The sequence below is a fragment of the Mauremys mutica genome, chromosome 3, assembly GCF_020497125.1.
Source record: "Mauremys mutica isolate MM-2020 ecotype Southern chromosome 3, ASM2049712v1, whole genome shotgun sequence".
NCBI classification, from domain to species: Eukaryota; Metazoa; Chordata; order Testudines; family Geoemydidae; genus Mauremys; species Mauremys mutica.
In genome coordinates, this window is record NC_059074.1 from 150,473,184 (window position 1) to 150,499,855 (window position 26,672).

The 26,672-nt window shown below is 41.9% G+C and overlaps 1 protein-coding gene across 1 annotated transcript in view; it reads left to right on the forward strand.

The window, feature by feature from the left end:
• GLP1R (glucagon like peptide 1 receptor) overlaps positions 1-26,672 on the forward strand; it is a 103,018-nt gene that overhangs the window by 59,834 nt on the left and 16,512 nt on the right. Inside the window, exons 4-7 of the mRNA XM_045010329.1 lie at positions 5,498-5,607; positions 11,787-11,893; positions 15,272-15,425; positions 17,059-17,218. Of these exons, the coding sequence (XP_044866264.1) occupies positions 5,498-5,607; positions 11,787-11,893; positions 15,272-15,425; positions 17,059-17,218 (531 nt within the window). The remainder of the gene's footprint in view (positions 1-5,497; positions 5,608-11,786; positions 11,894-15,271; positions 15,426-17,058; positions 17,219-26,672) is intronic.

Sequence of the window (26,672 nt, forward strand, 5' to 3'; positions counted from 1 at the left end):
TCTTGTAGGAGACTCCAAGCTTAAGATGAGGCTATGGGATGGAAACCTTTAGTGAGATAGGTTTGAGTTTAGTAAAGTTGGGTTGGAAATTAAGTTTGTAATAGATGTGTTAGTACCGTCCATAACGGTAGTCAGCGAAGGTAGCAATACCTACAGTTAAAGCTGCTTGATGCTTCCTACGATCCTATATTCAATTGTTTATAACTTTGCCAAACTTTAACTGTTCGAGTTGAAATTTTCCATGCTGAGAGTCTGCATAGAACTGAATTATTTTTGGAAGTTTCAGCCAAAAATCTTCAGCTTCTTCCCAGACTGAGATTAAGGAAAATGGTGTTTTGCCCCTATTAAAAAGAAAATCTGTACAAGCATTTTGATCAGAAGCTTTAGCATCTCCCTGCTTTGGAGGATGGAGTTGAAATTTAAAAAGGGGTATTTTGTCCTGATGTCAGATGTGCCATGACATCCTGTGACAGACCATGAGACCTCTGCCTTCTTCAGCACGCATGATGGATAGTATTCTGGGAATTAAATCAGGGTTGTGCAGTGAAGGAGACTGTTGTCTTTAGGACCCTACCTTATCTACTGCAGAAGTTGGAAGGTGACTAATGAATGAGGCAGGGGAGTGCTGTAAGAGAGAGGACAATCTCATGGTTTAGGCAGTTGAATGCTGCAGTGGAGAACTGGATTCTATCCCTGCCTCTGCCACAGAGTTCCTAGGTGATGCTGGCAAGTCACTTCAGCCAAAATGTTCACAGGTGCCCACTCATTTTCTGGGTACCCAAATGGGGATGAAGATAATGCAACTTCACTTCACTGGGGTATTGTGAAGGTTAATGCATTGATCTTTGTAAAGAACTAAGATACTAAATGAGAGCACCACAAAACGGTCCATGAGAAAATTACTAATTCTGTGTTCAGTGCAGCAGGGCCGCCCAGAGGATTCCGGGGGCCTGGGGTCTTCAGCAGCGGGGGGGCCCTTCCATTCCGGGACCCGCCGCCGAAGTGCCCCGAAGACCCACGGCCGGGGCCCCCGCCGCCGCCGAATTACCGCCGAAGCAGGACCTGCCGCCGAAGTGCAGCCCGGTCTTCGGCGGTAATTCGGCGGCGGGGGACCCCTACCGCGGGTCTTCGGGGCACTTCGGTGGCGGGTCCTGGAGCAGAAGGGCCCCCTGCCGCCGAATTACCGCCGAAGACCGAGCTGAACTTCAGCGGCGGGTCCCGCTTCAGTGGTAATTCGCCAGTGTGGGGTCCTTCTGCCCCGGAGCGGAAGGACCCCCCGCCGGCGAAGACCGGGAGCGGGAGAAGCTCCTGGGTCCGGCCCCGCAAGAGTTTTCCGGGCCCCCCGGAGCGAGTGAAGGACCCCGCTCCAGGGGCCCCGAAAAACTCTCGTGGGGGCCCCGGCGGGACCCGGGGCAAATTGCCCCTCTTGCCCCCCGCTCTGGGCGGCCCTGCAGTGCAGAGGTTATATGGGATGGTTAAATAAGGCCTAGAGCCACACACTGAGTTGTAAGGATAAAAGAAATAGGGAATAGCTACCCATTTTGTGAGCACTATTCATCTGGGGCACTGAATGAGGCAGGGAGGGCCTTGTGGAAAAATAGTGAATGATCATGTAATTAAAAATTGTATGATGATATATACGGACAAGGGGGCTGAATTAAAATATTGCATTGGCGACTTTAATTCTGGCATTTCCTAACTTTGGAGTGCTTGACTTTCTACCTTTAATGTAGTTTTTGAGTATAATAATAAATATTGTCTGCACACATAAAATACAGGATCCACTGAGGAACCAAAACTGCGTCCTAATATAAAGGGAGTCTGATGCCCCATTTATGGGGAACAGGATTAGTAGTTAGAAGCTTACATAGAACAGAGAATGTTCCAGCATGGAGCTCCACGAAACTGTGGAGGAGGCACTGCTGCCTTCCTATCCACAGCAACCGCCTCTTGATTATGCAGCACGATTCCTTTCTCCCTATCACCTACCCCTTTAGAGCAGAACTTTACAATACACAGACAGAATAAATAGAATACAAGATTCAAGGGAAAACAAATGCTTACTGGATATTTAAAGCCAGAAATACGTGACGGGAAATTCCTGGTGGGTTATATGATCAATTGCACCTGTGTTGACCAGTGGAAGATTGTTCCTCAGCATCTGTTCAGCCCAGTTTTAAATATCCCTGGTGCAGGAGCTAAGAATATAATTTAGGATACTATGGTGATGAGCCCACTGTAAATATATGGCTGGTTAAATAGGTTTGCAGTAAAAGCTGGAGCCCCTCTTCCCCAACAAGTTGAGACTGCTCATGGGTTTCGTGCTGCTAGCTGCAGTTTGGACTTAGTGCATGTTTATTGCAAAGAAAACCAAGTATGGAAGTGAGACATTTAAACAGTAACTTCCCCAGCAAAGAACTGACTGCATGTACACATCCAGCGAGCTGTGCGCTCAGGCCACATTGAACGATAAACTCAGCTAGGAATGAGCTGAGACGAGTTCTTTAAAGGAGAAGAAACTCCTCCATTAAAATGTATTGTCTTCCCCATTGAAGGTCAAGTCACATGATCAGGGATCACATCAATCTGTGGCAGCAAATCATTCTGTTGTTACTCATTCACTACAGAGTCTCTGCTGCCTTCGAGAGAAAACTGTTATCTTTTCCAGAACATTGGGAATTAATGAAACTGGCTAATTCTAGAATGTCACATTCTTTGTGGAAGTTTAAATATGAAAGGTCTACACTGCAGTTCAGAAGCGTGATTCTAAGCCTGGGTAGACAGACCCATGTGAGCTCTGCTTGAGCTAGTATGCTAAAATTAGCAGTGAGTATGTTGTGGCATGAGTGGCCAATCAAGGTAGCCTCCTGAGTTTGGATCCTGGGGTTTGCATGGGCTTGGGTGCAGCCAACTAGCCCATGTCATCACCAGTGCCACTACTGCTATTTTTAGTGTATTCCCAGCTGCGTTGTAGACATACCCTTGTTGATCTTAAATTCTATATAATTACAGTACGAAAAAACGGACCCTGAAGAAGCAATAAGGTATTGCCATTTAGATCTAACTTTTTTAAAAGATGGTGTACTGAGCTTTGGGTCAAGGCTGATCATTACACGCTGGGTCTCATAGTCTCTGCATCCCACAGCGTGTGGTATTAAAAACAAGAGGCGCCTGGGCCTCATTGTAGGACTTCTTAGCCTCCTTTGGCCTGTGGATGCATCTTGGTCACCCCACATTTTAACTCCTCATCTTGTAAATGGTTTGGGTAGAAAAGTTTTGCAATAAGCCAATAAAGTAGACACACAGCGGTTAAAGTATAAAGAGTCGTATGGTCCAGATTGGCTTATTACTGCATTTTGTTTTGTAATATTTTAAAGATAAACTTGTAGCATCTTAAAGGTGAACTGCTAAGATGGCCTTTCATTTCAATCCAAGGTTACTAACACTTTCTGTGTAGATTCAAAGCTTTCCTTTATTTCAGCCATTATTCTGACTTCTGGAGTAGATTTAGTGGCTCTAACATGAATGTCCTCTGCAGCAATTCACCTGCCATATGTGTCATCCACTAAATCTTGAGGAAAATTAACCCTTTTTGTTCACTACTGTTCACCTAACAAGCAATCTCTGGCAATGCAGCAATATCCCCTACAGTTTTCACAGGTTATAAATAAAGGGAGTGGATGATGAAGCATTCAAACAAAGTGGTTAATGAATATGAAATATATTACATGCACAGGCTGCCTCTTTCATAGACACAGAGAGACACACACACTTACTGAAGAAAATTCTCTTCCAGCTTATAATTTTATATTCTAACTATAATACTAATAACAAAGTACTATACTCCGATTACCAACAAGCAAGCCAGTTACCAATTTCAATACCAGTTACAATACTAAATGCTGATTAGAATACCAATTCCAATACTTATTACAATACCATTTATCAAGGCAATTACCAGTTGCAGTGCAATCACTATATTATATTATTTTGTATTATGTTAAAATAATTTTTAAACCCTGATTTTAAAATCAAATTTAAAAAGTGAAAATTGAAACATTTTGGTTTTATCAAAATGTTTTGATTAACCCCAAATGATTTGTTTTTGTTAATTTTGTTTTACAGAAAATGTTGACTTTATTTTCCAATTTGGAACTCTCTTTTTTTAAATGTCAGAATTTCCCACAGAACAGAAATTTGGAATTTCAATCAGCTCTAGTTTGTAGTAAGCAGGAAACTGGTTGGCTTGGTATATTGATAACAGGTTATAGGCTCAATCTGGATCAGATTGATAGTTAGTGAAAATTGTAATCAAAAGGGTATTTGATGACTTTTGTAAAATGAATTAATGCTCTCAGGTCAGTTTCTAGTGGGTCCATGTCCATGTTGCACTGCTGTCTCAGCAAAGGGCAGGGGCTGAATTGGCCCTGGTGATCAAACTATGGTACCTTCTCAACCAAGAGGTAGTCTAGATTGAGGCTGAGGCATGTTAGCAAGCTACAGTGTTTGGGAAGCAGTTTGCACTGCTGCTGTACCTGTTTTGTGGATAAGTGTTGAGTCTCCAGCATGTTTTCATACCATAATGAGAGAGTCTGTTCTAAATACATGGATAAGACTTTTACCAGCACAAAGTTCCCTTTATTACAGTGTATCTGAAAGCTCCCCCCTCTTCCTACTTTTATTTTGATGGTTCAGTATAGTTCTATTTTATCATGTGTCTTTTAGTCTTGTCTCATAACACTAGGCTTCTAACAGCCTCTGAAGGGCTCTCATTTGTTGTTGGTTTTACTCTTTGCATGAGTAAAAAATGTGTGGGCAGCTTAGAGAGATTTGTGGCTCAATTTTTAGAGCAGAGGTTTGGCCAAGCATCCACATTTTTGTGTGCACATCTTAGCATACCCCTTTCAAGTGTTCCCTGTTATCACTGTTACTAATTTTGGGACTAATATAGGCAAAGAGCAGAGGGGATCTGTGGTTTTTGTGTTCCTCCATCTCCTGAGCAAATCTGGGTATTTGCTTACATTCCTGGTAAGGCAACTTCATACTGGCTCAGCTTACAGGGAGACCTTGGCAGGAACCTGCACATATGCATACATACTACAGACGGGCTTAAGTCACAACGTTCAGGATCAAACTTTCCTAAAGTTCTGGGGTGTTTGAATCTGGGCATTCAGTTTAGATCCATTTCTTCTCCTAACAAATATACATGCAGTTTCCTCACCAAACAGAGGTTTGTTTTCAGCCACAAACTCTGTGGGTTGTTGCTGCTGAACAGTTGGAGCGGTCTTTGGAGTACTCTTTGTAATGTTGTTCTTGGAAGCTGTACACAGTTGGCTGTGAGAATGAATGAATTGCAGTCTTTGTTACAGGAAAGGAGCAAGGTGAAGAACAGCTGTAATAAGGCGACAGGTGACGGGGAGAGGGTAGGCTAAGCTTCGTAGTTGTTCTATTCTTCTCCCCAGTAAGTCTACGTTCTTTCCCTCCTTGTTGTTGGCAGTGCTCCATGGACAAGTTTACCGCTTCTGCACTCCTGAGGGCACTTGGCTGCTGAAGGAGAATTCCACCCTGCCATGGAAGAACATTTCTGAATGTGAGGCATCAGATGGGGTAAGGAGAAGAGATTTTGCCTATAAAAAATGGAAATAAGTCAACACATGTATTATTCCTACTGAAATCAGCTTTTTCAATCTGATCTCTCTAACAGGCCCCAGTGAGTCTAACAGTAAGAAATTTTAAGGCTCTCCATTTAATCTCGCTTAGTGTTTGGTGTAGATAAGAGCATTGGAAGAAGTAATGCAGATAAGCACAGTGCTGATCCAGTAAACAGATGCTCAGTTCAGCCACACAATGGTACCAGACGAGGAGCTGCAAAGCCTTAGAAGAGAACTGAGTTGCCTTTAGTTTTCTGCACAGGGATGAAATACAGTAGTGTTAACTCACTCTGGTGAAGACATTTAATGTTCATCTCTTTTGTTTTCTTCCCACAAGGGAACGCTGTCAGGGCAAAAATAATGTCCTTTCCTGTGTTGCTAATAACAGCTTGCATGATTAAAATTAACTGAACTGTTAAAAAATAATCCTTTCCGCCATTTACCTTGACAAACAGGAAGGAACTGGTTGAAAATCTGAAGTTGGAAAGCAGCGTGGGTAAAAGTGATCATGAAATGACAGAGTTTATGATTCTAAGGGGAAAACAGGAGAATAAAGACAATGGACTTCAAGAAGGCAGACTTTAGCAAACTCAGAGAATTGGTTGGTAGGATCCAGTGGGAAGCAAGTCGGAGAGGGGGTGGGAAAAAAGAGTTCAGGAGAATTAGTAGTTTTTTAAAGAGACATTATTAAGAGCACAAAAAGCAAATGATACCAATGAATAGGAAAGTTAAGTAGTATGGTAAGAGGCCACCCTGGCTTAACCAGGAGACCCTCAGTGACTTGAAACTAAAAAAAAGTGTCATACAAAAAATGGAAACTAGGTCCAAGGATACATATTAAAAAAACCACAAGTATGTAGGGACAAAATTAGGCCAAGGCAAAAAATGAGATTAAACTAGCTAGGGATATAAAGAGTAAGAAGAAAGCATTTTACAAATACATGAGAAGCAAGAGGAAGACCAAGGACAGGGTAGGCCCATTGTTTAATGAGGAAAGAAAGACAATAACAGAAAACACAGCAATGCCCAAAGTGTTAAATGCCCTTTTTGTTTGTTTTCACTAAAAAAGTTACCAATGATCGGATGACAAATATAGCAACATCAGTGTAAATGAGGTAGGATCTGAGGCTAAAATAGGAAATTACTTAGATAAATTAGATGTCTTCAAGCTGGCAGGGCCTGATGAAGTACATCCTAGAATACTTAAGGAACTGGCTGAAGAGATCTCTGAGCCATTAGCCATTATCTTTGAGAATTTGTGGAGGATGAGAGAGACTAGAAAAGGGCAAATATAGTACTTATCTGTGAAAAAGGAATAAGGACAACCCAGGGAATTATAAACTGGTCGGTTTAACTTTGGTACCCAGAATGGTAATGGAGCAAATAATCAATCTGTAAGCACCTAGAAGAAAATAAAGTAATAAATAGCACTCAACATGGATTTCTCAAAAACAAATCATGTGAAATCAACCTAATATCCTTCTCTGACCAGGGAACAAGCCTTGTGGATAGGAGGGAAGCAGTAGATGTGATATATCTTAACTTTAGTAAGGCTTTGATACTGTCTCACATTACCTTGTTGTAAACAAACTAGAGAATCATAGCTTAGATGAACCACTATAAGGTTGGTGAACAACTAGCTGGAAAACTGTACTCAGAGCATAGTTATCAATGAGCCACAACTGAGGCAGAAGAGCATATTGAGTGGGGTTCCACAGGAATTTGTCCTGGATCTCCTTCTATTCAATATCTTCATAAGTGATTTGGATAACAGCATAGATAGAGAGTGCACTTATACAATTGGCAGATGGTATCAAGCTGGAAGGGGTTGCAAGCACTTTGGAGCACAGGATTAGAATTCAAAATGACCTTGGCAAACTGAAGAAAAGGTGAAATTCAATAAGGACAATAATGCAAAGTATTCCACTTAGGAAGGAATAATCAATTTTACAAATACAAAATAGGAAATGATTGCCTAGAAAGGTGTACTGCACAAAAGGAGTGGGGAGTTATAGTGGATCACAAACTAAATACGAGTCAACAATGTAATACTGTTGCATAAAAAACCCACATCATTCTGGGATGTATTAGCAGGAGTGTTGTAAGCAAGACACGAGAAGTCCTGGTAATTCTTCCACCTCTACTCAGCTCTGATAAGGCCTCCTGTGGAGTAGCGTGTCCAGTTCTGGATGACACACTTCAGGAAAGATGTGGACAAATTGAAGGAAGCCCAGAAGAGAGCAACAAAAATGATTAAAGATCTAGAAAACATGACCTACAAGGAAAGATTGAAAAAACTGGGTTTGTTTAGTCTGGAGCAGAGAAGACTGAGAGGGGACATAACAGTCTTCAAGCATGTAAAAGGTTGTTATAGAGAGGAAGGTGATACATTTTTCTCCTTAGCCACTGAGGACAGGCCAAGAAGTAATGGTCTTAAATTGAGATTTAGGATAGACATTAGGAAAAACTTCTTCTGTAAAGTTAGTTAACAAATTGCCTAGGGAGGTTGTGGAATCTCTGTGGTTTTTAAGAAGAGATGAGACAAACAACTGTCAGGGATGGTCTGATACTTACTCCTGCCTCCATGCAGGGGACTGGACTATTGAGGTCCCTTCCTGTTCTACATTTCTATGATTTATGCTCTTTGTCTACTTTTAACTGAACTTGGGCAGCAAAGTTAGACTGGTCAATTTCACTTCCTGGCTGTAATGCACTAGACCTTGGGAGAAGTTAAGAGCTCTCAACATGTTCTAGGACTAGCCCTTTGCCTCTGACCTATTTATTGAGTGCCCAGTCCCTGTCTCAAGGAGCTCCACACTCTAGTATAGACACGGACAAACAGTCCAGACATAGGAGATCCCCAAAACTATCAGGGGTTCCTGTTCTCCCAGAACTCCCTGTTCTGCAATGCCACAGCCCTTCATAGGGAGCAGGAAGATTGTAAATTGGAAAGGGTTATGAAAGGGAAGAAGGGAAATTCAATACATCTGAAGGAAAGTTTAGGAAATGTAAGTGGTCCCCTAAATTGCAGCCCCATCCCTTTTCCCACTCCTTCAAAGCTCTGTGGCATCGAGAGACAGCTTTAGCCTAACAGACTGCATGCCTGGTCATTTTTAATTCCACTTGCAGTTTAAGGCTTCTTCCTTAACTATATATTGAGAGCTGCCAAGTAGACACATGCCTTATGGCAGCACTTGGCCATTTGGTACATAGCTCATTTCCATAAAATACAGTGCTTGGGGGGGCAATTATGTTAAACCCTAAATACATTGTGTCACCTCCTGATATGGAAATAGCTTGCAATTTTTATTTCTATTTTCCACTTTAGCAGATGCAGAACTCCTAATTGCCTGCTTTTCAAATATGTTTATGCATTTGTATTAAAGTAGATGGAATATATGGGCTAAAGGTGTTAACATAACCCAGTCATTGTCCAACATAAACTGTGTTAAAGAAGGTTTGGGTTTGGTTTACAGAGACCTCAGTCTGCTTATTACCCCAGCAAACACAAAATTAAAAATCATGTTAACCTCTTATTAAAGATAAAGAAAAGAAGGAAAAACAATTAAGGCATTTGAAATGTAAAGTATTAAGTAAGGCTTTTATTTTAACAACATCCCTTGTTCCCTTTCTCTGTAGCTGGAGAGTGTTTAGAAGGAAAACCCCTCTTGTTTGACAGACTCTTAATGAGTATCAGAGGTGGTAATAACTGTCCTTCTGGGGAAAAGAGAAGAAGTTAGTTGAGATGGGCTGGAGCTGCTGCTGCTGTTGAGAATCATTAAGAAAAGGATCGATACTAAAACAGAAAATATCACAGTGCCTCTGTATAAATCCATGGTACTCCTGCATCTTGAATACTATGTGCAGATGTGGTCACCCCATCTCAAAAAAAATATAATGGAACTGGAAAAGTTTCAGAAAAGGGCAACAAAAATGATTAGGGGTATGGAATGGCTTCCATATGAGGAAAGATTAAAAAGACTGGGACTTTTCAGCTTGGAAAGGAGATGATTAAGGGGGGATATGATAGAGATCTATAAAATCATGACTGGTGTGGAGAAAGTAAATAAGGAATTTTTCACTCCTTCTCATAACACAAGAACTAGGAGTCACCAAATGAAATTAATAGGCAGCAGGTTTAAAACAAACAAAAGGAAGTATTTCTTCACACAACCTGTGGAACTTCTTGCCAGAGAATGTTGTGAAGGACAAGACTATAACAGGGTTCAAAAAAGAACTAGATACATTCATAGAGGATAGGTCCATCTATGGCTTTTAGCCAGAATGGACAGGGATGGTGTCCCCAGCCTCATTTTTGCCAGAAACTGGGAATGGGCAACAAGGGATGGTTCACTTCATGATTACCTGTTCTGTTCATTCCCTCTGAAGCACCTGGCATTGGTCAATACTGGGCTAGATGGACCTTTGGTCTGACCCAATATGGCCTTTCTTATGGTCTATGTTAAAGTTTGATCCTGTTTCATATCAGATGGTGTTTGGGACTCAGCTGGAGTTGGTAAGGGTGGGAGTGTCATCTGAGTCCTTCTCTCGAACCCAGTCTGGTCAAGATATCTCTCAGGATCAGGATGATGAAGTCATGGGGTCCCACAAGGTGGTGGTGGTGGTGGGGTGATGGTGAAGTTCACTCCAGTAACCCATTTTTCTCCCCAAAGTCTCGTAAGGACCCACCAAGGGAATGGTGGGTGGAATAGCCTATCCCCTCATTATTTTGTTCACGAATTAGGCCTAGTTTTCGAAACATGAGTTTTGGTTCACTGATTTTTGGTTCCACGCTTTTCTTGTTTATAAGGGATGATCTTAACACAATCCTTGAGTTATATTGGTATGTTTTTTTGTTTGGACTAATTCAGTCTTTCTGTCTCCCTTTCATCCCTTTTCCCATCAGTACGTGTTGTTATAGGTTATTGTGACATCTTATGAACTTTTATGTACTTTTTACAGTTGAGCTCACAATTTAAGGTAAATTTTAGGCCCAATTATCACAACATGTATCCAACCACCGAGGGCTTAGTTTGGGTAAAAATCACTGTCATGTTGTGGCCATCCCCCAAACACAAACCCACTAGGAATGTTGGAGGGAGGCTCTGCACAAGGATCACAAGCTGATAGGGTAATGGCAAAAAGCTAAGGTTTGTTTTAATGTAACATCCTCCAAGATGAGAGAGGAGGCATCATGTCCTTTAAACATTAAACATCAGTTTGGGCTGCATTGATGTTTCAAACTGTTGAGTCTCAGAAGTTGTGCCAGGCTGTGACCCTGACAAAGTCTCTCCTCCTGGACTAAGCAGTCTTCAAATCCTTCCTTTTAAAACTCTCTTATTCCACAAAACCTGTCCATGATGGCCTCTGCACTCAGTCTGAACCCTTACATGCTGTGCCGTGTGCCTCTGAATGGTTTTATCTATTTCTGAAGCAGGGAGAGTGTCTTCTTTTGTACAGCACAGTGCACATTGCTCACTAATTGTAGTGTCATCAACCCAAAGTGGCGAAATAAAATGGATGAGTCTTGGAAATAGGTTTGTGATTAGAGATGATTCAGAATACAGGATCTAAATCCTGCCCCACAACCCAAACATCATGATTCAGGCCTATCTCTAGCTATTGCATGTTCTACAAAAATCTTTTCTCCCCAAGACATGGACCAAAATTTTCAAACTTGGGTATGAAAGAAGCCACTAAATATGGCATTAAGGAACATAGCTTTAGGCATTCCCGCTTGAAAATGCTGGCTTCAGAATTTATATCTGCTATTGCAGAATTGATGTGTCTGTCTGTATGGCAATATAGATAGGAAGGACAGTGTCCTTTGGATTTGGAATTCACTTCCTTCCCCACTCCCTTCAGCCTTGTTCTGTAATAGCCACGTTTTATTGACTTTCTGGGCTTGCTGCAAAGCTCTTGTATTTAATGGGAGTTGAGGTGGGATTTTTGTTTGTTTGGGGAATGGGAAAGGTGGAAGATTCTGATTTGTAATGTGTGCCTCTGAGTACCTAATAAAGGGATGGAAAAATAGTAGGTGTCATCAAAGTAGGGTTGGTGGGAAGGTAATGCGGAGATGGGAGAAGAGAAACAGGTCCAACGAGTGCTGTCTTTTCTTTCCTTTTATGCTGTCAGGATGCACCAGAGGAACAACTCCTATACGTGTCAGTCATCTACACCATTGGATATGCTCTTTCATTCTCTGCCCTGGTAATAGCAACTGCCATCCTTCTTGGATTCAGGTAATCCTGATGCAGTTCAAAGCAGAGTGGAAGCAGCCACGCTGTTCTTCCAGTCTAAACAGCATCAGACTTTTGAAACATTCAGCTTCTCCCTTCTACCATCTCCCTGTTCTACTCCTTTCATCCTCTCACCCTTCCCTGCTCCCCTCTTGCACCTTATCTCTCCCAAACATATTTAGCTTCTAAACTACTAGAAGTGCTGGTTGAAATATTTTCCACAAAATGAAAATTTGTCAAAATATGCTGTTTCACTGAAGCTGAAATGCTTTGCGGAGGTGTATTGGTTTTGACAAAATTTTCATTGGAAGGGATGAGAGGACAGACTGATTCTATCATACGCTAGGGTGGTGAGGGGATTGGCATCGGAGGTGGGGAAACCCATGTTCAAGTCCCTGCTCTGCCTGATTCAGAGCAGAATTTTTCATGCCAGATCAAAATGAGATCAGAATCAGGGACTCGAACCTGTCAGACGAGCCTCCCCACATGAACACCTCAAGGTTTTGATCTGAAAACAGACACTTTAATGCAATTCCATTTTTGCCAAAATATTTGAAAGATTTTTGTTCCACTATGGAACAATTCCACACACACACCCCCAAACCTGCTAACGGTGCCATGAAACAGAATTGCCATCCTCTGGTCAGCTCTATGTATTCGTTTCTTCTAGGTATGACTCCATCAAATTCTGTGGAAGAGCATAGAAATTAACAGAGTTTGATGACTGAGAAGCCATTGAAAGGACCCTGGAATATATGTTAGATTGCTTAGGTTTGGTCAAAAAAAATGCTGGCAGCCTGACCTAGATCATACATCTTTCCATAAATGCACCATGCATGCCTGCTGCAATTTCATTGACTCTAGCCTGGTTTGTCTGAATTTGGGGGATACTGAGCACAACAGGTGCAAATATGGGGGCATTCAGAATGACAGGTAGAAAGTGCAGGAAATGCAGATATTTGATCTTGGTCTATTGTATTTTATCTTTTTTTAGCTGAGAAACAAGAGTGACTGCTCTTTGCATTCCAAAGAGAGCTTAAAATGACCACGACTGAGTTGAAATTTGTGGGAAACCCAGAAAGACAAGTTCTGCCTCCGTCAATGCCATGGGAGGATTATGATGATTCACATGTTTAGGCATTAGTACAGTTTAGGGATTCAGAGTCACTGCTCTCTGGCTACCACTAAATCACCCCTGCCAGAGATGACTTCTCCCCAGAATTCATAAAAATACTCTGGAGGAGCAATTTATTTTGCTGTTGAAATGGTGCAGATTGAGCCAACATGGCAGGTGTTTTCAAAATCTTTCTGGAGGAGGATGTCCAAAACTCCCAACCACAGTTCAAATCTCTCCAGCTGAGCACTGTGTTCTGCTGTCAATCCAAGAACAAATAACTTCAGTTTCAAAAGTGCTAAGTGACAAATGTACTTGCCTTTTGCAACATTTATGAAACTTGAGCACAGTAACATAAGAAAATGAAAAACTGAATAGCAACAATGTTAGAGGCTTCACAAAAACATGAAAAAAGGAGCCATTTTAAAGTCTTTAAATTTCAAAAAATGTTTGTTCAACTTATAATTATCAGGACAAATTCTAGTTGTCAGAAGGACTTTTCCCTTGGAATTAACATCCGCATGTTGTTGGACTCTGACTGCAGCCTCAGCTTCTAACTATCCACAGCAACCTTGCGTGCTTACAGAGCTGGGAGCAGAAACCTGGTTCCAAACCACGGATTTTTCCACCTTGAGCTAAAGGAAGATCTCTGTTCGCTATAGACTATCCTTTATATTAATTCTAAGGTGCAACCAGCCAAGAGAGGGCAACGTGCTCACAAACAAGTAGTGTCCAGTCCTGCTCCCACCGAAGTCAATGGTAGAAACCTTCTATGCTTAACAATGGAAACAGGATCGTCCCCATACCGCCCATTGAAATCGATGGGAGCAGTATTGGACACCTAAACTACCCACAATGCAGATAATCAGTAACTGTATTTACTTACAAATTATTTTCTTCATTCACCTCTCTCTCTCTCTCTCTCTCTCTGTGTGTGTGTGTGTGTGTGTGTATGTGTATATGTGTGTATATATATATATATGTGTATAGATGGTGTCTGACTTTTCAAGCAGATTTAAGAATATGGAAAGTTTGAAGGGGTAGCAACAAGCTAGTTTTGAGCTAGAGGGTGACCAAAGTTAAACATGGTTAAATTGTGAAATGACCTGTAACTTAAAAGTGGCTTAATGAATCTTCTTCAAACTTTGCAGAAATGCTCTTTTTTTGCCTTCTGAAGAAATCTAGAAAATTTCAGGCCAAATCTATTTTCCAAGCCAACGTTGCAGAGCTGAAAAATTAGGACTTTAAAATATAGGCGTAACAACAGTTCCTCTATAATATGCTCAGTATATTTTTCAGAAATAAAAAATAATCACTTCCAGCAGAGCATAGCTTAATATGAATTTTCTAAGTGGCGCTGCCTACTTTCTTGATCCTAGTTGTGAGAATGTGTCTTTGTTTAAATGGAAAAACAAGTTAATAGAGTTCCCCCATCTCTCCCCTCTGCAGCATGTGTGCTTCTGCTTACATAGAGTTTGTCACAAGTTGAGGGAGGAAATATTAGTGGGAGAACTCTGGTAAAATATTGACAGCACTTCATTGCTGAGTTTCAATCACACAACTCCGGTTTCCTTTGCCCACCCAAAACACATTTTGACAGGTAGCAATTTTGTCTGGCTATTGAAATTCACGAAGATGATGATCTTCCGTCATTGTTTATCATCACCACAAAGGTGAAAATCGTGTTTCTTTTAGACTCATGGAAGGCGTTTGTGATCCTCTCAGGATGCTGTTGATGAATATAGTCTTCTCTTGTTGTCTGTGATAATTAATATGTATGATAATTTCCCTTCACGGGGACAGATACTTTAACATAGTCTGCTGCTGTGCTGCGCACCAGCACATGAACCCTTCCAAAGTATTCCTGTTGCACTCTTGTTTTCTGTGCTGAAGGATCACTTAAATCGTTTAGACGCAGCATTATGTAAAAAGTTCAGTCCTTTAGCTCCCTCAGCTGTGATCACTGTAATTAAGGTTGTAAATTGTGTTTCATTATAACTCCCTATTTTTCACACACTCCAGTTGTTCTGAAATATTCACCTTTTGGGCGGAAATTTTCTAGGTCAGGCTTCTGCCTAAAGGTGAATATTTGTTAGAGAGTTTCAGATCCCCGCAGCCATTCGCAAGTAATGAGTTACCAGTGACTCATCTGCATGAGTATCCACTGATTTTTGAACAGAATCTATCAATTCCACTCTCACTCATACCCATGGTATCATTGCAGCTTACACACACTCACTGACTCAGGCTTTGCTTTCTTGTTACAGGCATTTGCACTGCACTAGGAATTACATTCACCTGAATCTCTTCATGTCTTTTATCCTACGTGCTGTATCTGTCTTCATTAAGGATTCTGTGGTGAAGTGGATGTACAAAACAGCTACGCCTGAGCACCAGTGGGAAGGACTCATCTCCTACCAGGTAGGGGCAAGAGTCATGTTGCTTCTGAGGACAGTGGTCCATCATCTGCATGAAACTTTCGCTTTGTACTGAGGTTTGTCCAAAATATTTTCTTCACTTCCACAGGGTTTTCCTTTGAGTCCCTTGGCAGACTTCATACAGTTCTAGTAATGCAATCCCAGTCTTGTTACCTATGAATAATTGCTACCCCATTGTGTTTCTTGTCCTATTGAAGGTTTGTCCCCATGGGGCAGAGAAAACATCAAGAGCAGTTCCCCCCCCCCACCCATGTATTGGTAAATGCCCCATACCTCTCCCCCTTGCCTCCACACTCACCATTTCCAGTGATGACAACAGAATATTCTGACAGATGTTCCATTGCAACAGGTGACATTGTCCAGCCAATCATGTGACCCAGTGAGCTGGTCATTCTTGGGGGACTGTATAGTCCTGCTAACTATGGTGATTTGATTTGAATGTGAGTCCAAATCTGGGAGGAGCTAAAGTAACATGTCACTTAAACTTTAGTCTGAATATAGAAAGTATGTAAATATTCTGTGATGATGCTGAAACCAGAGAACTGCTTTCTCTCCCGTTGAGAGCTGATATGTAAAATGTAACCAAGTTGTGAGAGACAGTGATATGGAAATTAAATGGGAGTAGATACTTATCGGCTGTGATTCTAGGTCATATGCAGGAGGTTAAAGGCACTGGAAAATGGAAAAATCAGGAAGGGGTTTTTAATCTCTCTTTGAGCACTGTGATAGGAACCGTAAGCATTTTTTACTTTCCACTGAACGGGGATCACCTGTTGGGACCAGATGGGTTCATCCCACATGATGATCAGTTTCTTGTGATTTGTAACATGCAGACTTTGGGGTGTACCGACAAGCTGATATAAAATCATAAATGTGAGGATTGGCAATGACCTCCTGGATTGTCAGTCAGTCCCTCCCTTCAAGCAGGCAGGGCTGAGTACTTCTGCATAGTGTGTAAACAGTGCTGTGTAGTTCAGATTTGTTTTATGATTTGATGGGCAAGTGAATTTGTTAATTGTATTTGTTTGGATTCCTGAACAGTTGTAAAATTCAGAGAAATGGCCAAGAGGGTTTTGCAGTCAGATATGATGCATCAGGGCAATATTGCTCTGGTATCACACATCACTTGCCTTTGAAGAATTCGCAGCATTGTGGCATCAACTGTGTGTTCTGGAATAGTGGAGTTCTTATCTGTAGAATATAGTATCTGTGGACCTGAAATTTTTCAGTGACTGATTTCAGTAACTGGAGACAATCTTGTATCTACTCTTCTCTTCCCTTCTCCTATACTGTACTGGCAAACTACCACTTAAGGTTTACACAGGGGAATATTCAGAGCAGTAGATATGTAAAGAAACAAGGGTCAATGTTCTTCTATACAGTTCTCTGCTTTCGAATTCACCTGCTGTGTTTCTGAAGTACAGTAGCTGACCCTTAGTTATCCCAGTGGTTAGGTGTGATCCATTTAGTGAAGATATGTTTTGACTAGGAAGAGGAGTGTACAGTTAATCCTGTTCTTCTGTTCATGTTACTAGAACTTCGGGGGGGGGGGGGGTTGTCTCCTTTTTTTCACCACCCCTGCTACATTCACTGACCTGTATTTTCTGCTCTCTCAGGAGTCACTCAGCTGCCGCCTGGTTTTTGTGATGATGCAGTATTGTGTGGCTGCAAACTACTACTGGCTGTTGGTGGAAGGCATGTACCTGTACACACTGCTGGTCCTGTCGGTCTTTTCTGAACAGAGAATTTTTCGGCTTTATCTCTGCATTGGCTGGGGTAAGTCAGTCTCTTGTTTTCTTTCTCATATTATCTACTGATTGCTGAGTGCATTTGCCTACACGGTCACTGTGGTGACTACCCTATCTCATACTTTGGGACAGGTGAAATAGGAAAAGCTATCTGTCTACGCATATTCTCTTCTGTAACTGTTGGATTCAAATCCTGCTTCCCATTCCTTTTCTGTTCCTAATATCTGACCTGATGCTTTTAAAATCCTTTATAGATATTACACTATTTTAGTTTCTTATATGAGAGCCTTTAGCTGAAAACAGTGGCTATGCATAAATCTCGTACATTCATACATTAGGCATCATGGGACATCTATATAACTCCATGAAGTCACCGAGACCCTGCAAAATTTACTAACACCTTCAAACTTCTATAAACTGAATGACAGATGCACAATGCTTTACCGTTGTATGTTAGGGTATGGCTACACTTACAAATCTGCAGCGCTGGTAGTTGCAGCGCTGGTCGTCCAGCTGTGCAGGGCCAGCGCTGGTGTGTGGCCACACTCACAGCTACCAGCGCTGGTGTGTGGCCACATTTGCAGCATTTGCAGCGCTGTTGGGAGTGATGCATTATGGGCAGCTATCCCAGCATTCAAGTGGCAGCAACGTGCTTTTCAAAAGAGGGGGTGGGGTGGGGCGTAGTGTGACAGGGAGCAGGCGAGAGAGAGAGAGAGGGGATTTTTGGAGCCAACACTGTGTGTTACCTTCCTGCCTTGAAAAATCAGAACATGTTCCCAATCCCTTACCCTTAACTCTTAACTGCAAACAGCCTGCAGCCAACGGACTCCCTCTCTCCCCTCTGCCCCGTTTCTGTCAAGCAAACACTCACTCCCTGCCTGCCTCATTATCTCATTTGATTGTTCACAGATTGATCACAGCAAACAGGAGCTGTGTTTGTAGATAAGCAGCTCCGGGATCAACGGAGCTACGGAGCTCTGAGTTCACAACAAAACAAAGAGATGCTGCATAACAAAACAAAGAGAGTAATTTATAAAAGCATTCTGGGATATCTGCTAATACCCTGGAGGCCAATAACAGTGCTGGTGTGTGGCCACACTTGATGACCAGCGCTGCAGCACCAGCGCTGCAATCTTTATTCCCCATGCTGAGCCAGGTGTATGGCCAGCGCTGCAGCCAGGGAGTTGCAGCGCTGGATGTGCCCTGCAGGTGTGGACACTTACTAATTGCAGCGCTGGAAAGCCTCCACCAGCGCTGCAACTCGCAAGTGTAGCCACACCCTTAGTTGCTTGACGTGAAAGACCTTTATGCTGTATAACTGTAATAAGATGGAACAGGGCAATCAAGAATAGCCCTCATGTCAAAATCTTGCTTTACATAACAGCAGTTTTCATCTGAAGACAGCAGCACCTCCAGGAGGAAATGCTAGCCACTCCTAGATGCAAGCGAGTGGATTTCCTTGTATGTACAACGCAGGGTTATAGCTCATGCAGTCAACATCTATGTGGAATATTATTGGGACTGCTAAATGAAGGTAATGATAGGTCAGCTCTACTGTATGGGCAGAACAAGTGGTTATCTTCTGGAAAGCGATGGAATGTGACTATTGTGCATGTGCATGAGCGAGATTAGGGGTTGTGATGAGTAGGATAAGTTTCAGTCCCTTGAGCCTGAGCTGTCTGTAATAGAAATGCTAAAGGTCTGAATCTTTCACTCTCCAGCTAAGCTTCTCTTTGTTAAACTAAATAGATTGAGCTCCTTGTGTCTGGCACTGGTAAAGCCTGTTTTCTAATTCTTTAACCATTCTTATGGCTCTTCTATGAACCCTCTCCAATTTATCAACAGTTTTAATTGTGTTACATAGGAACAAAGGACCGGAAGGGATCTCCTGCGTCCCTGAGCCCAGTCCAGTCCTTTGCTATCACGAGCAGCCCCATCGTGTACTCCTGTTCATAAATTTATCAAGCTCCATCTTAAAACTGATTAGGTTGTTTGCTCCCACAACTGCTGCTGGAAGACTGCGTTCTTTCACATTTTCTGTATTGGCCTTCTGTGAATATGCTAGCAAATGTGTTGACTGGTGAGATTCATATAAATGATCCATTGCAAATTACTAACTGACCTGTATTTAATACACAGTGATATATGAAAGGTGAAAGACTTCTGGTGTGTTGATGGGAATAAATAAATATGAGGAATAACAAATCTCTGCTGTAAAAGCAGCAAAGAGTCTTGTGGCACCTTATAGACTAACAGACGTTTTGGAGCATGAGCTTTCGTGGGTGAATACCCACTTCGTCGGATGCAATGGAATCTCTGCTGGAATGTGCAAGCCAAAACAGTGCTGCTGTATCCCTTTCTTTACCATTTTATATTGTGTGCATAGCAACAGAACCTACATGCTGTGTAATCATTATTAAAATCATACATAGCTCAAATCCTATGAGCAGTCCTGCCCCTTATAAAACTTATAAGGCATCCAACTCACCAGGGAGCAAAACAGAACAGAAATGAAAACAAAATTATATTCTGCAAAAATGCCAAAAATCCTGTATAAGAAATAGTGGGGAGGGGCGGAGGGAAGTATTTTGTCTGAAAAATGTCTGCTTTCAGTTCAGCCTCTGGCAAGAACAAAAGATGAAAATGATGAAGAAAAATGACAGTCCTGTTTGTTCTCCCTCATCTTTCAAGTTTTACTACTGTCAATTTATTTAATTTTTGAGTTTGTGAAAATGACTGGCAGTGCCAGTTTGGCATTCAATGTCTAGGCATCATCCACACTTCCTGCCAGCACTGTTGACTCCTAACCTGCAGAGTCCCTTACTATTCCAACCCTGGGTACTTGTACAAAGCATTGCCAATGCACCTTCATTCACAAATAAAGCAGCCTCTACTACTCCTATCCTGGAAAGTGCCCTCAGAAGAGTTCATAACTCGTTCCTACGTCAGGCTTAACGATTGTGAATGTAACTACTGACAAAATGAAGCAAGAATAGATTTTCTTCCTGTCTCTCTGCCTTGCGCATTATTCTTTCTTCATGAATATGTAACCCTGGTTCAGATCTCTTTATGCCATGAATGCTCAGAAGGTCTTCTAAGTAGACTGATTTTTCTCAATGTAATGTTCATGTTTGCTCCAATGAGACAAGATGTTCCTGTTCTAGGTGAAAGAGTCCTGTAGCTTGACATAGTTTATCAGTTGTTAAAAGATCACCCTAGCAACAGAAAGGAACTAGTAGATTAAGAAAAAAAATAGAAGTGACGTGTGTTCAGTTGCTAGTGCCTCATGTCATCCATCTAACAATGGGAAGTTATGGACATGGGTCATGGATATGCAAAGGCCTTGAGGACAAGGATCTCAAAGGTTGCCATTATCTAGCAGTACAGTACACATTGCATATGATGAATCACACCTGATAAAGCTGAACCAAAACACAAGCACCTTCTGTTTTTTACCAGAGCTGGTTGAATAATTTCTTGACCTCCACTAATTTTTTCACCACTCGCCATTGTTAAATGAATGTTTTTACATCAAATTTTGGTTTGTTCTGAATATTTGTTTATTAACTACTTCTCCTTTTTTTTAGTTGTAATTATAATTGAGCCACGTGATTGGTCACAGAAGCCTCGCAGTATTGTTTCTGCTTCCTGGTTGGATAACACTAATTTTTCTGTGTGTGATCACATATATATATATATATATATATATATATATAGGTTTGCGCTTCTCCCAGACATCCACATGAACAGAACCATTGGAGTGTTTATGAGCAACCACTGAAGCCAGCTCGCTGGTTTTGTTCCCCTGAATGTTTGCAAATACTATTTTTTGCAGTATTTGCTCTGCTGTAGTTCTTGTGCTTGGCAAGTGCTGTGCATGAAGTCACAGAACAAATAAGAGCTAAATAGGCTGGGCCAAATTCATCCTCATGTATATGAAGATAAAGGAATTTACACCCTAGATAAATTTGACTGGCACTTTAGGGGCCTGATCCTCAGCTAGTGTAAATTGTTGTAGTGGATCTGGCCCAGATTTTAGGCCTAAATGCTGAGCTTTGTTAAAATTTGTCATAAGCTGGGCAGCAGCAGCTAACAAACGCATATTGTTCCCAGAGATGTACTGACATGAGTCAGTGATGATGATTTGAAACCCATGCAATTTCTGGGTGATAATATAAAGAGGTGGTGGTTAAATCAAAACTACCATGTTCGTTTAGTTTCTGTTAAAACGTGGGGGATGAAAATGCTTTCCAAATGAGGTGAAAAAAGCAATCTCAGTGGGGTGTTTCTCTGTTGTGCCTCTTGGCAAGGTTAATAAATAACAGGCTGTAAAATGCTAAATTACAAAATATTTTAAAATAATTTTTCAAGTGCATGTTAGCAAAAGGTTAATAATTGACGATTATTATTGTTACTATTATTATTTATTATGATGTGCTCCATTCACATCAATGCAGATTTGAGTTTATTTTTCTTTGGTTGTAGAAATAAGTAATTGATTTTTAAAAATTCTGTTCCGTTCATTATTATAAAACAAATAGTCATATAGCAAAACTGGAAAACATGTAAAACCTTTCCTGAATGATGTAAGTAAAATAATGCAAGGCAAATTTTCACCTCATTTCACAAATCAGGAGTCATTTATGTGAACATCACTTTTATATTCACAAGAATCCCTGGATTTTTTTGTCAGGAATCTCCTTTATTTATTTATTTATTTATTTTTATGGCTACATCCTTGTAGAAAATAGTGGGGAAAGTGGAATATATGGAGAGAGCAGTGTTATATTTTTGCTTGTTTCCATGAATTATTATTGTTTATATTACCTTAGCACCAAGGAGCTCCAGTCATGGACCAGAACCCCATTGTGCTAGGTGCTGTACAAACACAGAACAAAAAGACAGTCCTGACCCCAACGGGCTTACAGTCTGAATTGTGCAAAACATTTTGTGATTTCACACATGCACTCATGTAATGTATTGTGCATGCTATGTAAACCAAAGCCCACAGCTTCCCCTTGTCACTACCATGTGCAAAGCTGCTAGAAAAATTATACTGTATCCAGAACAGAAGCAGTAGCAACAACAAAAGAACTCTCTTATGGGCCATATTGGCAAATGGCGGGGCAGGTAGATGAGTTATTCCCTTCAGTCTAGAAGGCAGCACAGCTGTAGCTAAGCAGAATATTGACTCAGAAGCAGCAGGCTCATTTGCAGTGGAAAAGAGACTGTTGTTGCTATTTATTTCTGATACCGCCCACAATGAGCTGAATGCCCCACAGACATAAGAGCCCCAAAGCGCTCTTGCTCCACCAGAGACAAAACAGACATGGAATGCAGGGGGGAAGGAATACCAAATGTAAAGTGGTCATGGTGATGGTGACACATTGGTATTTTTTGTTTGTTTTTTGTTTCTTAAAATACATAGATTATTCCTAATTACAGCATTCAAGGCAGCAAGACTTGTTCTTTTAGTCCGAGTCTGAGAGCAGACACTGAACCCAAGTCACCCCGACTAACTAAATCAGCACTGTATAAAATAGTCTATGAGAACAGCAGATTACACTTCAACCCATCCATACGCCCACCAGCAGTTACTGGAACAGGGAACTTTTTACATTCAGAAGAGGAGGAAAATGATGATACCCGAGCAACATCCCACAATTGCAATGTGCAGGGAGAATGACACAACGAGGCAATTAGCAGCACTAAAGACTAACAGGAATATATTAATAAAAAGCCAAACAGATTCTCTGAGCTCCTGTAGCAATTTTACACCCAGCTGTGCTCACAGGAGGGAAGCTGCCATTCAGAAAAGTTGACAACAGAAACCTACTCCAAGGAAGAAAGAGCTGCAGGAATGAAGCTATTGAATACAGGAAGCCAGACTAGGCTATCAGTGTCTAAAGCCAGATTGCAAGGAAGATCGGTTTGGAAGAGATCCAGGAAGAACACTTTCTTTCAAAGTCTTATTTAGACTCAGTGTAGCAATTAGATATGTTTGTTCCATTAGCCATTTCCTTTTAAACTTGCTTCTTCAAGTAAAAGACTTTGTTAAAACAGGGATATCAAGAGCCTTATTAAAAATACTGCAGCATTCTACACTAGTGGCCACAAGCTCTGCAGTTGCAAGCTGCTGCATTTTGAACCATTGCTCTTGTTGCTTCAGACTTTCCAAACAGATTAGGGGATTTAGACTCAAGCCTGGTCTACACTAGGCGTTTAAATCGGTTTTAGGAGCGTAAAACCGATTTAACGCCAAAACCGTCCACACTAGGAGGCACCTTATATCGATTTTAATGGCTCTTTAAACCGGTTTCTGTACTCCTCCCTAACGAGAGGAGTAACGCTAGTATCGGTATTAACATATCGGATTAGGGTTAGTGTGGACGCTGATCGACGGTATTGGCCTCCGGGAGCTATCCCACAGTGCACCAGTGACCGCTCTGGACCGCAATCTGAACTCGGATGCAGTGGTCAGGTAAACAGGAAAAGCCCCGCGAACTTTTGAATATTTCCTGTTTGCCCAGCGTGGAGCTCCGATCAGCACGGGTGGCGATGCAGTCCGAAATCAAAATTAAAAAAAGAGCTCCCGCATGGACCATGCGGATGTGATCGCTGTAAGGGCAGGCAAATCCGTTCTATCCGTTCTATCAGCGCTCCGTTACAGAAGATGAAATTCAGAATCCTTTTTTAAAAATCTCCAGACAGACGCCATAGCAGGGACTCAGCACACTGCAGCGTGACAAGCGTAACGGAAAGCCAAAGAATCAAATGGATGCGCATGGACTGGAGGACTGAAGCTATCCCACAGTTCCTGCAGCCTCCTAAAATTATTTGCATTCTTGGCTGAGCTCCAAATGCTTCTAGGGTCAAACACAGTGCCCGCGGGTCAGAGCATAGCTTGGCAATCTACTCACCCACCCCCCACCCACCCCCAGAAGCGAAAGGTAAAACAATCCTCTGACTCTTTTACATGTCACCCTATCTTTACTGAATGCTGCAGATAGACGCGATAGTGCAGCACTCAACACCAACATCCTTGCTCCCCCCCCGTCATGGGCGGCTGATGGTACAAAATGATGGAAATCCATCCTCATCATCAGCATAAGCTGATTGTGCAAAAAGATGGAAATCCATCCTCATCATCAGCCTCAGCTGATGGTACAAAAGGACTGGTAACCGTCCTCGTCATCAGCCTATTGGCCCTAATTTTTTCTGGTGGATGGATGGTGCAATATGGCTGGTAACCATCCTCATCATAGCAACAGGGGGCTGAGCTCCATCAGCCCCCACCCTTCATGTGTAAAGAAAAGATTCAGTTGCCCCTGGACTAGCAGTGGGATGCTGGGCTTCTCTCCTACACACTGCTTAATGTCCTGTCTGGACTATCATAGCAGCTGGAGGCTGCCTTCCACTCATTTCTCACTAACAAGTCAGTGTGTCTTATTCCTGCATTCTTTATTAATTCATCACACAAGTGGGGGGACAATGCTACGGTAGCCAAGAAAGGCTGGGGGAAGAACGGAATCAACAGGTGGGGTTGTTACAGGAGCACCCCCTGTGAATAGCATACAGATAATAATTTCTGCGGGCTCTGACACAGAGCAGGTGGTTCTCTAGCACACTTGCCTATATTAGGCAGCACTGATTCTATTTTTAGATACCAAAAAGGAGGGATTGACTCAGGGAGTCATTCCCAATTTTTGCTTTTGCGCCCCTGGCTGATCGGCCAGGGGCACTTATGACAGCAGCCAATGGTACAAAACGATGGAAGGTACAATATGGCTAGTAACCACTCTTGGCTTTTGCGCCCCTGGCTGATTGACCAGGGGCACTAGCAGCAAATGGTACAAAAGGACTGGTAGCCATGATCATCCTCAGTTCCAATTTATGGAAGGATTTGGATGGTGCAATATGGCTAGTAACCATCTCTGCTGTCATGCAAAAGCAAAAGCATGCTTCTGTGTAGCGCTGCTGAATCGCCTGCGTGAGCGGCATCTAGTACACATACGGTGAGAGTCACAAACGGCAAAAAAAGCTCCATGATTGCCATGCTATGGCATCTGCCAGGGCAATCCAGGGGAAAAAGGCGCGAAATGCTTGTCTGCCGTTGCTTTCCCAGACGAAGGAGTGACTGACGACATTTACCCAGAACCACCCGCGACAATGATTTTTGCCCCATCAGGCACTGGGATCTCAACCCGGAAGTTCCAAGGGGCGGGGGAGGCTGCGGGAACTATGGGATAGCTAGGGAATAGCTACCCACAGTGCAACGCTCCAGAAATCGACGCTAGCCTCGGACCATGGACGCACACCACCGATTTAATGTGTTTAGTGTGGCCGCGCGCACTCGATTTTATAAAATCTGTTTTACAAAACCGGTTTATGCAAATTCGGAATAGTCCCGTAGTGTAGACGTACCCACACTGAAGTTGTGTGTGTCTAAATCCCCTGGTTGACTTTGAAACTCTCAGCCACTTTTTTTTCCTCTACACAGAGTAATTGCAAACTTTATATCAGAAGGACCTTTATTTTAGATTAAGGGCATGGCTACACTGAAAAGCCTGCCGTGGCCAGGGATAAGGTACGATGGTAGAACTGCATGTGGAGCCAAGGCATAGAATAGCTGGGGTGGGTGGGAATGTCAGGCTGAAAGTGCATTGGTGGAACTGTGTGTAAGAAGTTTTCCTAGCTTACAGCGCTTAGCACAATGGCACCTGCTTTATTACTGGGGTTCCTAGGCTATATGTGATATAAATAAATAACAGTAATACTCAACCCAGTGTTATAAACCCCTCAGTTTCATGAGCACCAAATTGATGGAAATGATTCAGAAATAAAAATTAACTGTGTCAAATGTGATTCAAATTATGAGGTCTATTTTTGGAGAAAAACTTTTGGGTCTGTAGCAATGCAGATGTAAAGTGTAACCATGAATCTAATAAAAGATACCATTGATCTTGTTATCTCCTTTTTAATATAATTTGCAGTTATCTTATCCTGTGGCTGCCACTTAAAAAGTCATAACATTAGAGATACCATAGTTTTTCCTCTGAACTGAGAATAGATAGTTGGTAAATGTTGACTTGCTTCCATGGGGTACTGTGATGCATGTAATCTTAGAAATGTGTGGATAGAATTAAAGATCTGCAACGTCTAGATCTCTGATCCCAATGGACATACTGGGGAAAAAGAGAGGGAGAAAAAGCTGTGTTCCCTTTGCTAATACATTACCAAGCCATTAACTCACTTTGACATCTTTTCATAGTCTAGCCAAACCACTATACGTACACCAAAATACATCATGGGTTTGTTTCTAAATCATGTGAAGTTAAGGTTTCCCTCCTGTGAACATGCACTCTTGGTACATTACACAAAAGTTACCCTAGACTGAGTCTTCGAGCAAACCACACGTGCTTGGGGTGTGTCTAGCCTAACAGTCCCAATCATGTAAATTAACTCAAGTTAATTAGCAATCA